This window comes from Hyla sarda, chromosome 10 (genome assembly GCF_029499605.1).
Source record: "Hyla sarda isolate aHylSar1 chromosome 10, aHylSar1.hap1, whole genome shotgun sequence".
Taxonomy (NCBI): Eukaryota; Metazoa; Chordata; class Amphibia; order Anura; family Hylidae; genus Hyla; species Hyla sarda.
The window spans coordinates 58,455,869-58,472,711 of record NC_079198.1 but is presented as its reverse complement, the minus strand read 5'-3'; the positions used below and the strand labels follow the sequence as shown (position 1 = coordinate 58,472,711).

At 39.0% G+C, this 16,843-nt stretch overlaps 1 protein-coding gene across 1 annotated transcript; it reads right to left on the bottom strand.

Annotated features, from left to right (window-relative positions):
- Window positions 1-2,589: 2,589 nt before the first annotated feature.
- LOC130294025 (axin-related protein-like) lies at window positions 2,590-16,099 on the bottom strand. Its single transcript, XM_056543385.1, has 12 exons — window positions 15,541-16,099; window positions 13,477-13,606; window positions 12,586-13,226; window positions 11,359-11,481; window positions 10,674-10,761; window positions 10,078-10,218; window positions 8,957-9,246; window positions 8,624-8,818; window positions 8,279-8,452; window positions 6,665-6,751; window positions 5,655-5,816; window positions 2,590-5,563 (listed from the first exon to the last, which is right to left on the bottom strand). The coding sequence occupies exons 2-12, from the start codon at window positions 13,579-13,581 to the stop codon at window positions 5,437-5,439; spliced, it is 2,133 nt and encodes a 710-aa protein (XP_056399360.1). The 5' UTR covers window positions 13,582-13,606; window positions 15,541-16,099; the 3' UTR covers window positions 2,590-5,436.
- Window positions 16,100-16,843: the final 744 nt, after the last annotated feature.

The following is a 16,843-nucleotide window of genomic DNA, read 5'->3' as shown; positions in this document are numbered from 1 at the left end:
GAATTTCATGTAACAACATTTCCAGACAGAAATGGGGTAAAAACTGTGTAATGGGCCACATCAAAATGTTTATGACTGTTAATGTGGTAAGTTTCAGTATACAGATTGTACAGAAAATCATCCTTTTAAATACACCTAAAACTCTTCTGTCAGAGAAGGGCAAACTGAGAACTGTCAGGACCCTCAGACACCAGGGATCATGAGCCTCACTGACCTTACTCATAAATATATGAAAAAGTTTCCAGGTAGAAAGATGTGGAACCCCCTAATGCTTCTGATCTTCTGGCAGTACACTACTGCCTAAATGGTCACTTTGGCCCCTGGTGAGATAATAGTCATCATCTCTATGGGAAGAACCATTTCAAAGGGGTTTTTCACTTTGGAAGATTCCTACTTGTGATGCAGGACAGTACGGGCCCTCCAAAGCAAAATACACTATTTTAATCACTCGTCACCCTGGCCAAGAGATGAAGATTCTAAAGATAGTAAACAGAGAGTGGTAATTACCTTCCCAATCCCCTGCCAATCTGATGGTGCCTGGTCACTACTGCTCATTACTGGTCTCCATCTTGACACAAGGAATTGGTTCCTTTTTTCGAGATGGGGTGAGCAACATGGACCACGCATTGTCAGAACAGCAGTTGAGCGGGGGGGGGGGGGGGGGGTTGGTCAGTTGCATATAGTTTTTTTATTATAGTTCTTTTAATATACCATATTTAATCGGCGTATAACACACACTTTTTAGGCTAACATTTTTAGCCTAAAGTCTATGTGCGTGTTATACGCCGATAAGCCACTGCAGTTCAATGATTTAAAGCGGGTGCTTTAAATCAATGAACTGCAGCGGCTTTGCAGGTGTAGAGACAGTCAGCACTGCCGGCTTCTCTGCCCCTGCCTGCCCTGGGGTCTAGAGCCCTGCTGCCGGCCCTTCTCTCCCCCTGGCTATTGGCGCTGCTGCCCGTTCTCTCCCCCTGACTATTGGTGCCGGCGCCGATAGCCAGGGGGAGAGAAGCGGCGCCGGCAATGGGGCAGCCGCGCCGACAGACAGGGGGAGAGAATTGGCAGCGGCACCCATTGCCGGCGCCGCTGCCCTGTTGCCTCCCCCCATCCCCGGTTGCATAATTACCTGTTGCCGGGGTGGGGTCCGCGCTGCTTCAGGCCTCCGGTGTGCGTCCCCTGCGTCGTTGCTATGCGCTGCACGGCGCAGCGCATGACGTCAGTGCGCCGCGCCGTGCAGTGCATAGCAGCGGCGCAGGGGACGCACATCGGAGGCCTGAAGCAGCGCAACGGGGCAGCGGCGCCGGCAATGGGTGCTGCTGCCCCTTCTCTCCCCCTGGCTGTCGGCGCCGCTGCCCCATTGCCGGCGCCGCTTCTCTCCCCCTGGCTATCGGCACCGATAGTCAGGGGGAGAGAAGGGGCAGCGGCGCAGATAGCCAGCGGGAGAGAAGCGGCGGCAGCAGGGCTCTAGACCCCAGGAAAGGCAGGGGGAGAGAAGCGGGCAGCGACGGCCCCTCTCCCCCTGCCTTTCCTGGGGGTGTATCGGGGTATACACGCGCACACACACGCACCCTCATTTTACCATGGATATTTGGGTAAAAAACTTTTTTTACCCAAATATCCTTGGTAAAATGAGGGTGCGTGTTATAGGCCGGTGCATGGTATACCCCGATAAATACGGTAATTCCTTTTTCTCTGACTGGACATTTTTAATTATAGGAAATAGGCTAGCCTCATGACCCATTAGCTGTTGCTAGTTGGTTGTGCTGTCCCTAGACAAAATATAGTTTATTGGCATACATCAGTTTTTCCAAACCAGTGTGCCTCCAGCCTTCGGCTGTCTGGGCATGCTGGGTGAAGTTTTGCAACAGCTGGAGGCACACTGGTAGGGAAACATTGGCATACATTCATGCAAAACAATACAATTTTTTATTTAATGTAAAATAGTTTTACTTTGTTTCTTTAAAACTAAAAATATTATAAATCCATCTAAATAATAAACACTACAATAAATGTTGGCTGAGACATAATTGTTGACTAACTATTAAAGTTAATGTCAATGGCTAAAGGCAAAACAAACACCAGCCAGTAAAGTATAATAGTAATAAGTGTTTTTAAGGCAATTTATTTTAATTAACTTTTCAGTATAAGTGTCAATAAGGAGGTTTCTGGTATTACTAAGATAAGCTGCTTAAATGACGAATCTGAACAGTGACAGTAATAATTACCTGTATTCCTCCAAGGTACATCCTGCCACTCAGGTAAATGTTTAAACACTTAGCACACACACTAGCTGTCAGGGAACTGTATAGTAGAATGGATATTAAAGTACTAAGGGAAAGCTAATTTTCAAACTTACTATGATAATGTCTCATCTTTAGAATACAAAGGAGTGGCTAAATGAAACTTTGTGTCCCAGTGCACTAAAGTAAAATTTAAGCATTACAGGCCCAATTTAATGCTATTGAGCCAAGCCTATCATTGTCTTTCAATAGGTTTGGTGAACTCACCATTTCTTTAAAACATTAAAAACAATACAATATAAACCTCAAGCAAAAGAAAGTTTCAAAAAATATAAATTTTATTCCAGCTTATTTTTACATTGTGTAGAATAACAAAAGTTTTAAAATTTATACACCTTAATTAATAACTCTGAAATATATATAAAACAATGTATTTATATTTTATACATGTGAATATAATTAGATATAAAAATATGAATTACTGTATAAAACGGTTGATGAATAATTGGCTACCACATTGTTGTTTATTGCTACAAGAATAAAAAAAAAGAAGGTACATTTTTTTTCCTCTGTAACAACATCATTTTTTATTTAACACCTTTAAAACAGGTGTTGACATGAAGGAATGTCCTGATAACTATGTTACCAAGACTATAACAATACTTTAGTATGAATTATTAAATAGTAATCTTTATATTTATAAAACATTTACAATTTGTATTCTAGAAAAGAAAATATTACTACAGGTAATGCTTGTACTTCTTAAATGTAGGGGTTTTGGGGGAAAAATAAAACATCTGCACCATATCAGTTTTTCATTTAAGAAATAACACTTGCTACAGGCTGGCCTGGCTGAACATAAGGACTTCTAGTTCATCATCAGCTAAAGTGCAGAAAGTGGTCTACCCATGTCATGCAGGCTACTAAGGCATTCTGCTAACATATGTGGATTTAGGGGGGTAGGGGGGTGGGGACTTTCAGCCTCCTTACCAACAGTTCAAACAGTCTACCAATGTCACAAGAATCTTATTAGGAGCTTAGGAAGCTATGTTTTTTTTTATTGTAATCAAATGTTTATATAGCATTCATCGACCCTCATTTTACTCTTATTTCTGTGAAACGGATAGCAGCAACACAGGACAAGCTCATCCCTAAAAGAAAATTTAACTTTTACATAACAACCCCATGCTAAATTGAATATACTTCTTACAGTCTACCTTCCATTTCCTAAAAGGACTTTTCCAGGACTTTCCCTGTGCAGTGGTTGTGCTGGGTTACTGCAACTCAGCTCCCATTGAAGTGAGAAAGAGGGGCAGTAACCCAGCACAGTCACAACAAAGTGAGTGGAGACATCTTTTTCTGGTCCCATGGTTTGTGTATATGGTGGAGCCATAGCTGATCAGCAGGGCTACTGGGTATCTGCACTCTCCAAATCATACATTAATGGCCTATCCTGAGGATAAGCCATTAATGTAAAAGTCCCCACAAACCCCTTAAGTGGTCCAGATGACCATCTATGTATCACATACTAAGAAAAACCAACTCTACAGTCCTGAACACAACAGTAAAGAAATAGAAACCCGATTTTAGCTTGACCCATTGAGTTGCCATGGTTATTTCAAATAGATCCATGAAAAAACATTGACAAATGCACCATTAAAAGACCAAATTATGTTCCTATTAAAACTATTAGCGTTGCTCTGCTCAAAACAGCAGGCCTTCAAGTTTAAGTCATACTGCAAGACACTATAAATAGGACAATACTGACATTAAAATAGTCTACAGAAGGACTTAAGATGGCCTATTTTTTTTTATTTTATTGTAGCAAATTCACAAAAAGTTGTATCTAATGGACCCTGATACAGGTCAATATTTCCTAGTGGAGCACTGTTTGTGTATACAGCCTCTCATAGTTAGAAGGAGACCTACTCAGAAAATACCCAGACATTTATTATTGCTTAAATAAAAGGCATTTTGTTACATATTTTTCTACATTATATACAAAAGGCAGAAAAACCCTTTAATATAATCAAGGGAAAATATAAACCCCTAAAACAGAGTTTAAAAATGCTTGATATGGCTTCCATTATAGATATCCAAATGTTTTAAGGATGTTTTATCTCAACAGCATCACAATGGAAGGAAAAAATATCCAATAGTCACGTGAACAAATAAGGTTCTAATGTGCCTTTTCTTGCTGGTTCCAAAGTTTGTCAAATTTCATCCAAGGTGTATAATCTGTTCTTAAAACAGAACATATAGATAAAGGCAAGTTGTTTAAGTCCTCCGATCTGTGATTCAGAGGAACAGTTTAACCCATATAAACTAGTACCAAATATAAAAGTAATCATTCAGATTCTATTAAAAATAGACTTGAAAACAAACTTAAGATGGCAATATCCCTCTGATCAGTATGGCAGCGAATCATGCAGTATAAACCAGGCAAGACAGCCACCAGCAGTCTGAATAGCAGCAGTTTGATCATCTGTGTTGCATAGCTTGATAACCAGGAGTGAAAATGTGGTCTCGAAAGATTTGTACATGTGACTATTCTACAACTCAATACATACTAGAACAGTTCTGTTCTTTTAGACAAGGCTGAATATGTTTAACACTATCACTGTCTTCTCTTATCCATTTCTTTTTGAAGGCTTACATTCGTTTGATGGATATTTGAGGGATCATCTTTGACGCAGATGACCGTGGCATCCAATGATTATTTGCAGTTCAGGATTACATAGTGGTATTACTAGTAAATGTCCGACGTTCTATAGCAAACTGGCCATTGTCCATCAAAACCAAGCCACTTGCTATATAAATAGACAATATTATGTACATAAAATGTACCTGAATATATATAGTGGCCAGAAACATTCGAGACATAAGCTTTCACTTTTTGCAGCAGACATGTTTCTCGTTTACATGCCGACAACAGAATTGCCCATCAACCAACTATGGAACTGCACATTTGTGTGCATTAATAACTCTCCAGGTTCTCATTTTAAGGATTCCATGTTATCTTATCTTTAACTTCATGTAGTTTCCATTTTCTCATTCCAACATCCATTGCTCATCTGCTTCACTTTTCCCCCAAGAACTTCTGAAGTCATGAAGTTCCATTTGCTGCAATGTCTGTAAACCTTTAGTTCTAAACAGCAACAGTAGAAGAGGCCTTTCACTTGCATTAAGTGTGTGTTTAACATGCTCTTTCCACCTTGCAGATGATCTTCTCCTCATATAATGGCAGGACTGCATCCTCCTCAGATATCTCTTGAAACACAGCATTGCATTCAAATTCTTGACTCTCCTTTTTGAAGTAATATCTGTAAATGATGGGTAGGATATTAGAGACTGACAAAGAAAGCCTGACATTTCTTTTATAATATCAGATCAGACCCCAGACATGATACTTACTTGTAACTTCCTTTCTTACTGAGCAACTCTTTAAATTCCTGCAAAGTCAAGCTAGGCTCTTTTGTTCGAATCATGTAAGGAATTCTTTCTCCACAGAAGTAGTAGACAATTGCTAAACCTCCTTGCCCTTGATCATTATTCATCTTTTTTGCAGACTTAAGCCTATAAGAAAATTAAAAAGAAAAAAACAACTTTAGAGTAGATGTATTAAGGTTCTTAATCTAACGTCATAAGCCAGACTTGATCTCAGAAAGCTTTGCCATACTGGCAGGAGCAGCATTTCATTGTTAAACAGCGTTATTATTTTCGCCTTCTTTGAGGCTCACTTCTAAGTGTGTCAATAACCAAAGTCATGTATTTCTAGTGCTGACCATAAATAACAGAGGACTCCAACTTTTTGTAGGTTACAAGTAACTTTGAAATACAGTACATTAAATATAAAAAGAAAAAAAGCCTATTGAACATAGGATGTTAACCCTACAGTTCACTACTAGTAATATGGTTTTAATCCTAGTACTTCTAACAGTTTGAGTTGAACTTAATGGACTGTCTTTTTTTTCAACCATACAATATAACTGTGTAATACTATGATATATATACAAAACAATAGAAAGTCCAGCTCACCCACATCTGCCGAATTTCATATGCGGAAATCCCCAGTGACCCAATGTCTTCTAAGAGTAAACTCTTGATCTAGCACTGTGATTAAACTTAGGAATGTTTATTTTAATCAACAACTTTGTAGTATAAAACCATCCAGACAAAGATTTGGAGGAGATGGTATCACCCGGATGGAATAAGTTGTTAAGTGTAAAATTAAATAAAGATTACCAAAGTGTTATCACAGTGTTGGATCAGGACGTTATGCTCAGAATACTAAGATATGTCTTGTGCTATGCACAATGGTATCTGAAATTGTCAAGTCCTTTAAACCCAAGACCCATATGTGGTTCCTCAGCCAGTGGTTGCCAAAGGCTGAGATCAAAACCAACTTGCATGAAGATACTTACTCTTCAGATAATTTCATTGTTGAGAAGCCAGATGAGAGGTTCTCCACAGCTTTGCCTTTTTCTTTAAGAGTTGCCGACTGCACACACCTTAAACACAAACAAACTTTTTGAAGTATGTGAACCCAGACAGCTGTGCAAGATTTTGAGGCATTATTTGCCAAGGTGCTTAATGTTTACCAAGGTGCTTAATTGTGATGAAGATCAGCTTTATGAAATAGGAAGTATTAATTATTTAAGGCTTCACAAAGTTCAACAATGCTTAAAGGGGTATTCCAGGAAAAAACTTTTTTTTATATATCAACTGGCTCCAGAAAGTTAAACAGATTTGTAAATTACTTCTATTAAAAAATCTTAATCCTTTCAGTACTTATGAGCTTCTCAAGTTGAGATTGTTCTTTTCTGTCTAAGTGCTCTCTGATGACACGTGTCTCGGGAACCGCCCAGTTTAGATGCAAATCCCCATAGCAAACCTCTCCTAAACTGGGCGATTCCCGAGACACGTGTCATCAGAGAGCACTTAGACAGAAAAGAACAAACTTAACTTCAGAAGCTCATAAGTACTGAAAGGATAAAGATTTTTTTAATAGAAGTAATTTACAAATCTGTTTAACTTTCTGGAGCTAGTTGATATATATAAAAATGTTTTTTCCTGGATAACCCCTTTAAAGGTGTTATTCGGCGGGAGGGGGGGGGGGGGGGGGTTAGAACTATGCCCATCATGTATTATAGATAAAAAATAACTTCTAATCACCTTCAGCATTCCAGAAACGCCTTTGGTGTCGTTCTCTGGTCCCAGGTGCTGTTTTCTTCCTGCTTATGGTGGCCAAAACATCACGCTGCAGCTCAGCTAATCTCTGGCTGCAGAGGTGTCCCACCTCCCCTAGTGATAGGATGAGTGACAGTGTGACATATTGGGCCCATGCACCAGGAAGATGACCAAAGCCTAGGCCCAATCTGTCATATTGCTGCTCAGCTAATCACTGATCAAGCAATTAGCTGAACTGCATTATGACGTGTCAGGCCCCTTGAAGCAGGAAGAAAACCCCATCTGGGACCAGACACCAGAGGCCCCGCAAGAGTGCTGGAGGTGAGTAAAGGTAAATTTTGTTAATTACTACAAAGGAATAGTTCTAAAAACCCTCCCACAGAATAACCACTTTAATATTACAAACTAAAATAATAATGGTCACTTTTACAAGTCAACCTTTACCAATCACTTGCCCCTGCTTTCTACAATGCTCACTAGGTCCACAGTGATAACTGCTCCCTGGCCCCTTCTCAACACAAGGAAATGCTGCAACCAGTGATAGAACCAGGACATGGGAATAAGCAGCGACCTGGTCTGGTGTTTGTCAGAATGGAAGCAGCAGGGGGATTGGTGAGGTAGGTAGGTAACTATTATTATTATTTTATTTTTGTATCTCCAGACATTTTTTCATGATGTCATTTTTTTTTATAAAAAGTAAAGATAAGTCTTGTTAACTTGCCACAAGGAAACACAGGAAAGCCAAGGTGAAAACATAAATCGGCAACAGCTAACTTTGTATTCTGTGACCTATGTGTTGTTCATACTGAGAAATTGTATACACATCGACACACTTAAGAGACATTTACCTATTCTTATGAAGTTTGGGAACTCTCTTCTCTTCAACAAGTCGCCGACGGGCTTCTTCCAGTTGATCCAGGGTGTTTGGTGCATTAAGAGGAGGCATGGAAGTATCCTGCAGGAATAGGTGTGCAGGTTGGGATGCTGTGCGGTGGCTTGTTTTCTTCAACTCTGAGCAGTGGCTTAAGATGTAATAAAGATAAAAAAGTTATGTTTTCTAAAATGATTATGCTTAGAAAGAGTGTACCAAAAAATATATATACTACTATACTATGTACTTCTTTAGAAGTTTACATTAACTCATCTCCACAGGGAAATGCAAAGAAACAAAAGTTTTTGATGCCTGCTCTTACCTTGTGCTTCCATCACGATGATGTTTTTTCATCAACTTTGCACTTTCTAAGACCCATTGCAAGACACTGTGGCTGCGTTCTACTTCTTGCTCAAGTGAAAGTGGCGTAGTCAGCCCAACAGAAGAGCCTTCATCATCCAGTTTATGAGATGGGGCACATCCTTCTGCCTTTCTGTAACTTCTTGCTCCCTGTGAACTATAAAGAGTTGACATATAAGTATTTGCATAGGCAAAAATAAATATATATAAAACTTTTTTTTTACCCTTAAATTATTAAAATACAAAAAACAAACAAAAAACAAACAAACACTAATATCACCACAGGTATGCTTACCTAACAGACCCTCGCTGCTCTACATTCTGTGTGACAGGTGTTTCCATTCCTGGAGGAGCCTTCGGTCTTAAGTGGGAGGAAGTTAAGCTTTGACCTTTGCCAAATGTTGCTTGACCTTTGGCTTTTCTTTGAATGAAAGGAGACTGTGATCTAGGTGACAGATTTGCCGGTGTCTTCAGGACTCTTGATACATGGTCATCAAGGATGGACTGAGGGTCATCATCAAAAGAAGCAGCTGGCAAAGCCTCATGGCTTGATGCCGGAATGTCATATTCAGGTTTATCTTCTTCCTGTTAAGAAAAAATTGTGGAGTTAAAGTTTTAGTCCAGAGATTTTCTTTATTAATTTAATTTTTAAAGTGATTTTAACATATTCTTTGAAAATTATAAATGCATTCAAGTAATTTAGGCCACTTGTGATTATTTAGCCGAACCTTGCTAAGAGCTATTCAGGTAGCATTCTATACTTCTGCATGCCTCAGCTTGTTATTCTGTCATTCTGCCAGGTGCATACTTGCTTTACAGGCTCACATTTTCTACTTATCACTGACTTACAACTCCTTTACCTTGTATTGCACATACAAAAGTATAAAACCTTCTAAAACACCATAGAGCATCATAGAAAAATATGTATGTGATTTCTTGTGTTAGTATTTTTTATATATATATACATATATATATATATATATATATATATATCTACATAGTTAAACATATTTGCAAAAATAGAGCAAGGTAAACTTTCTGTGCTTTCTGTACACCTGAAAATTGTACATGGCTCTTTCCTGTTTGGCTATACAGTAGATCAAAATAGAGCTGCAGTTGACCTACAGCCAGTCTATGTAGACAGGAAACAACAGTTGTCTCAAGGATCAAGGATCTACATGACAGTCACATTTTTGGGCAGCTGAAAGGTTTATGCCTGGAGAGGGCACAGGGATATGTTTTATGATGCATCTGAACAAACTAGAACACTAAGGTCTGTAAAACGACTGATCACAGAACAGCAGTTTCCTATTATGACTATAAAGCAAACATAAATACAATGACAGGAGCCAATACAGTCAGAATCTGGATATATAAAGTCTACCAGTAACTCATAAAGAAAGTAAAAAGTTTTACCTCTTTTAATCTTTGGAGTTTTTCCTCCAACTTTTCTTCTGCATCTCTTTGCCTTTTAACTTTTTCCAAAGCTATAGTGAGTTTTGCTGCAAATTCTGCAGGATTGGTTGGCATCATTTCAGCTGGTGGGCGCATTGTTCTCTAAAGAGGGTAAGATAAGCACAATTACCATTAATAGGTAAAAAAAAAAAATTAAGGAAAAAGAAACATTTACTAATATAAATAAAGCAATCCAATGTGTAGTTTACACATGTAATGACCAAATGAAGGGACTGTAGTTTGCATCCATACAAGTATATGGTGCTCTGCTAAAGCTTTATATTCCTGACTGATCATGACATAGTTTCCAGGACGCTGTATTTTGGGGCTTTTCCATATTGCAGTGCTATATGGAGGTACCATGCAGCTTAACACAGGGTGCCAGCTGCTCCCTCTCATGGAAGGACCCCAAGTGCCTTCTATATGGCTCTGCCATATGCATGCAGCCTTAGGAATATAGTTACACTCTTAAAAGTGGCAAAATATAATAAATGTGATTATTTTCCACCAAGCTACTTCTTAACTTAATGAAACAAACATGTTTTCCTAAAACTTACAGGAACAAAAGGCAGAGGCACTTGACCATTGGCACTAACACTTCTATGGATTTCTCTCTGCTTGGAGCGGTATGGTGGGATTCCATCTCTGCGAAAAATACAAGGAGTATTTAATGGATGTTTGCAATAAAACATAACATACAGATATGATAAACATTATGCTCTGTAATAATTGAGAATTGTAAAACATATGGGATAATAAGCATTGAAAGAGATTTTTCAAATTATAACAACATTTCTCTTTTACAGTCTGATGTTTTCTTCCAAATAAGTAAATGAATATCAAGAACAGACATAAGGCAAATATCATAGGTTTTTACTACTATGAAGATGCCAAAGAGCCAAGTGCACCACTTCTATTTGGAGCCATGCACTTGGCAACTTCATCAAAGTGAGCAACAAATTCCATTCATTGTCTCCAACAATAGGAAGATAAAAAGCAAGAGGCCGCGTGTTTCTTGACCTGTACCCTCTGGCAGTCTACTTGTTGAAAGAACCAAGGCCTGCAAGACCACCTGCCAAAGATGCCTAAACATGTCCATGCATGTGAAATTATAATTTTTGTTTTATTTTCCTTTTGGAATGTGGCTTGTATTCCTATTTTACATACACAGATCAAGCTGGTTTAGAATGTTTATTATGCCAGTTGAGGATGAGGTGTATGCCAACCTTTGAAGATACTTACACACTACTATCTGTTACGGACATAGTGTCTTCAGTAAGTGCATCACTTGAAATCTCACTGTCATTAATACTAGCTGCAGGAGCAAAGTATTGGAATACTGGTTCTGTTTTGCGCAGGTGAGACCTGAAAAAGTGAAACACATATCACGTGAGATATGAGGAAGTTATGTATGGTATGGATAACAGCACATCACTAGACACCGTCTTCTTTATACTTTTGTTAATTAAAAAAAAAATACTTTGGAAATCTAAGGCCCCGGTCACACTACGGAATTCTCGCTGCTGAATTCCGCGAGCGGAGATTCCGCCTGGCGGCCGCCGCTGGAGGTGCTTCGCCGCTAGGGCCGCGGGGCACTGAGTCGTCACCATTGATGGCTATGGTCCGCTCGCGGAATCCGCGCAAAGAATGAACATGTTCTTTCTTTGCGCGGAACACTTTCAGCGGCGGACATTTCCGCGGAGACCCGTCCACACTAATGTTAAAGTTCACAGCGCGGAATTCCACCCGCGGAATTCTACCTGGAAATTCCGCGGCAATTCCATAGTGTGAACGGGGCCTAATGGTAGAAATAGGTTGCTAAATTCCCTTAATAAATCATAGACAGCTATATATCAGGCAATTAATTCCTGACATCTTTTACAATTTTTTTCCTTTTTACTTAACTTTCTGACAGAAAAGTTGGCATTGTGTACTTTAGTTTTTGGCACTTGGACAACTAAAAAGCTACAATTTTATATATATATATATATATATATATATATATATATATCTTCCAAACTGATGTTGCTCGCAGATTTACTATCTAATCCAGCATAAGCCATAAAAAGGAATAACTGTTATAAAAAACAGTCATTATAAGATAAGAAGGCTTTGAAACAGCAAGGCATCTTGGGAGGGAGGGGGAAGTGTAGAGGGAGAAAAAAAAACGGACCGCTTTATAGATGTGGTTCTTTGATCTCTGGAGCAGGGAAAGATTTTGTTCACATCAAAGATATGTGAGCTCAGGGAAAGGAATAACAGCTAAGTTAACCTTTAACACAAGGAGGGGAGGAACAGAAACAAAGAAATATGCTGAAAAAGTTCTACAGAACAAACATCAAAATAAGCCTAAATGAAAGGAAAAAAATATCTATAGTTAAAATTACTGTATCAACCACAATAGAGAACAATTTAATGAGAAGCCGAAAAGCCCACTGAAGTCTAGATCACACATCTCTTAGTTCTCACCTTTGGCTTCTTGGTGGCACACGTGTGAAGGCACGGTTTATTTTTCTCATGGCACCCAAACCAGTAGAAGTGTGGTGTAATCCATTATATTCCTCTTCTTCAGCCAGAGTTGGAAGTCCAGGCCCTGGACTATCAGGGGTGGGACTGTCTTCAATAGCATGAGCATATTCCCTGCAAATATCAGACTGCAAAAAAGAAGGAAAGGCCTCCTGCTCCATGGCCCTTTGAATCTCTTGCTGTGCCTGATCAAACACAGTTCTATTTAGTTGTTGGTTCTTGACACAGTCCTTAACTTGGGCCCGTGTGGACGGCTTTAAACGCCCTGAAACAGATTGACTGTTCTGTACATACCAACGATATATGGCTTTGGCTGTCTTTGAGGTTTTGGGTTCTGCTGGGTCCATAGCTCTAAAGCCATTGCAGGCAAACCAGAAACTTAAAAGATCCACCAGGCCTTGACCTTCCAGGTACATACGAAAGAGTGTTGCTCCATCCTGATCATCCAGCAAAAGATTCAAGGAGCGACCCCATCGAGAAAACCGGGAATCTTGGGCTGCACAACCTTCTGCTTCTCGTAGTGAATCTTCCTTGCATTTAATTTGTTGTTCATAGTGTTGAGGGTCCATTGCAAACTTCTCAGTCTTTGAAAGAGCAAGAAAAGCTGGGTTAGCTATTTATACATCAGGTACTAAAAAAACTATAAAGTAACTATGAACAGGCCCTATTTGATAGGACAGCTACTACTTATAGTACTATAATAAGAGCTACTAATACTAAACTCGGTTACTATAACTTGCATTAGGGGCATTCAAAAACTACAAAGAAAACAAAAAGGCTTTAAATGACTGTACTTTTGATAATGATCATTAATATCTATTCCTGTATTGATACCTTGTAATTTTTTGTCTCTTGGCCTGGCACTGGTGGGCGCAATGAAGTCTCCCTGAATAACCGTCCGGAGTCTGGCATACAGGTCAGCACCCCAGCAGAACTCATGGCTGCAAGAAATCGTTATCCCTGTCTGGAAAAAAAAAAAACAATTACCAAATGAATTATAGAGTTTGGATATCTTAACATTAAAATTGTGTTTTGTACTGTTTTTAGACATAATAATTGGCATCATTGCATTTATCACATGAAAAGTATGATAATTATACTAAGAGTATGAAAAATTTAAAGAGAGGAACTCTCATAGGATTCCACAATTGTTTTCATACAAAGAAGCAATTAACACCAAAATGCTTGAAGTAAAGTTGCCTAAACAAAGTGGAGGTGGCCTTTTGTATTGTGGACACACCTTTAGAATTCACAGAGAACTAGCAGGGCACATTGTACATCATGCTCCTTGGTTGTCAACACTTTGTAGTAAAGTAATGAACTATACAACCAAAGTTTTTTTTTTTACCTGGCTATCAAAATGTATGTCTACAGTCTATGTAGGGGATATATCCAAATGAAAACTAATAACAAGTGTTCCGTTGTACAGTAATGAAATGACAATATCACTTTGAGTAAAGTTTAGGATAAGGGCCCTTTAATAAAACAAATTCAAATAGTAAAAATTCCCTTTTAAAGTTAGTTCTCCTTTAAGTTGAGGTTCTAAAGATTATCAGGGATCATTAGGCTTGCATCAAGAGAAGAATCCACTTATGACTACAGCCTATAACTCCTCCGGAACTGCAAGGTTCTATTACAAGTAAATGGCCATCTGGGAACCATTTTCTTCCTTTTCAACATGACTTACGCCATACACTGTCGCCCTGTAGAGTTTTTCAAGAGAAATTATTCACAACAGGTGGGCCAAAAGACTCTCTCTTCCCTAGCATACCAGAAAATGTGTCCAATATATCCAGATGTTTGAACAGTTTTATAGGTACAAGTTCACAGACATTTGTGGATAAGGGAAGCTAGAAGTATTTCACCAATTCTCATGAAATACTATACAGATGAGGCCCTCGTTGCCCCTTTACTACAGAGAGCTGGGATGCAGATCACAGAATACTTGAAGCAACTCTCACATCTTGTTTTCTAGTAGAGAGACAAGGAGTTAAATTCTGTAGATCTGACCCCCAGGTGGAAAGTCTATTGATGAACAGTTAATTTAATTCCAAAGTGTGACATTCGGGATGGGGGGAGGGCGTGGGGGTAACATCTATTGCATACACTGAATACCTAACACTACAGAGGACAGAAAAGTGTTTTCTAACATGTACGATTATTTTACCACAAAGGGATGTTTAATGAGGCTGAAGTTACCCCAAAATGTAATGATATAAAACAAAGATACATATATATATATATATATATATATATATATATATATATATATATATGTACATTGATTGTAGACGTTTGTATGGGACTTTGGGAAATACCATCTACATAAGAAAATGAATAGGTCTGACTTAATCACAACCTCTAGGCCACAATACAGGACACCACAAAACAAGATCATTAGCTTAAAAAGGATAGGACTACAAATAGGGAGGAGGGGTGGCTACTCCACCACAGTATCCATTACAAACCACATGGAGAAAACTAATAAAGTTAACTAATAATAGTGCAAACACCCAGGTAACAGACTAAAAACCGTCTATAGTGAATTATATAAGGTTACTGAAACACATGCGAGAAAAAACAAATCTGCCTACTCTCTGCGAAATCATTGTAAAACCTAGGAAGCATTGAGAAGCATTCAAGTGATAAACATACCATACTCTCACACATAATACACTGCAGTTGCTAAATATATCCATATGTTCCCTGCAGCAAAGCGAGTACACTGGATCTAGTTCTGTCCCAGGAACAATCAGGGAGACTGGGAGGAAAGCAACTTATCAGGGGGAAGGGATAGCAGGAGGGCACCAAACTGTTCTATTTGCAGGGTAGATTAGGGGGCCAGGACTCTCCCTGGGCACATTTGACACTTAAAAAGTTTGCAGAGAGGGTATTTACCTTGAGCTTTTAGGAGGGTCCTGACTCTGGATCACGGTTCTGTAGGTCCTTAGATCAGGAAAACAAATAATCCACTTGGCCAGTGAAGCCCGGTCATGGTTGCAAACGTTGAAATAATCCGAAAGAGAATCCAAGTTGCAGAAAAGAAAAAAACATGATCCAGTCTGAAAAGGGGAAGGGAAAATGCCAGGAGAAAGGAGGAAAATAAGCTCACACCTTCCTTGAGTGAGTTAGAACTGGAAGGATTTCTTTCCCTCTCCCTCCTCTCTCTCTCTCTGAACTTTTTTTTTTTTTAATCAAAACCAAAAAGCCCTTTTTCACTCCCCCTGGGGACAAAGCCAAAGAACAAAGGGGTGTTATGGCTTTAATGAAACATCAGTGGAGATCACTGAAGGCTGCATCCTGGAAGCCCAGTAAAAGTGCAGCTCTGTAAAAGCCTATGAAACAGGCAGAAAAAATCTCAATCCTCTTCCTGGTCTCTTCTCGGCATGAAATAATGCAATAATTTTGCTTTTCGGGCTGAAATAGGAGTGAGGGGATTTTTTTAGGCGATCTTTAGTCCTTGTCTGTGAGAGTGTATCTGCAAGGACCTGGGATTTCTGAATTCCTTTCTTAAAGCCAGACTCCCCCCTCTGGTTAAGAAAAAGAGTCCTTTGAAGGCAGCCGGACCAATGAGAGCAGAGAGTCTCCAGCAGCTATTCCTTTCATCCCATCTTCAAAGAGCCTTCAATCACATTTAACCCCTGAAGTGCTGCAAGGAAGGCAGCTTGCAGAGAGGGGGGAAGGGAATGAACATTTTTTTTTTCTAACTTGCAAAATCAAACTGTTCCAGAAGTAGATGAGCAGGCAAAGAAAAAAAATAAAAGGAAACAAAAATAAATAACACATTCGGAGCAGAAAATGATGTGCTGGAGAAATCACATGCACTCGACATTTGTGAATGATTAAGGAAGTTATTTTTTTTTTTTATGCTAAGTGGTAGCATCTGTTTTAATTCCTATTTTTCTTGTTTTGAACCAAGTGACCCTAAAGTATTTATTTTATGCTGCAAAATGATAATACTTTTGTTTCATTGCTACAAAGTGTTAAATATATGTGTAAAGAAGTTATCAAGACTTGGTAAACATTTTGTACTTCTTGAGCCCTTCTTGAGCACCCCCACCCCAGACACACTTATGATTAAACATTACTTTTGTCTTGCTAGGACCAAAAGGAACACATATAGGAATTTTATCTCTTGTAGTTCATAAATCTGGAATCATGCTGGAGAGGAGGATTTGGGGGTTGTCATTTTTTTTTAATA

Coding starts and splice junctions, on each gene's coding strand:
- LOC130294025 (XM_056543385.1), bottom strand. CDS start 13,581: ATGAGTTCTGCTGGGGTGCTGACCTGTATGCCAGACTCCGGACGGTTA. Junction 10,219..10,673: donor TGCCTCTGCCTTTTGTTCCT/GTAAGTTTTAGG, acceptor TACCCTCTTTAG/AGAACAATGCGCCCACCAGC. Junction 5,817..6,664: donor ACAATGAAATTATCTGAAGA/GTAAGTATCTTC, acceptor ATTTTCTTATAG/GCTTAAGTCTGCAAAAAAGA.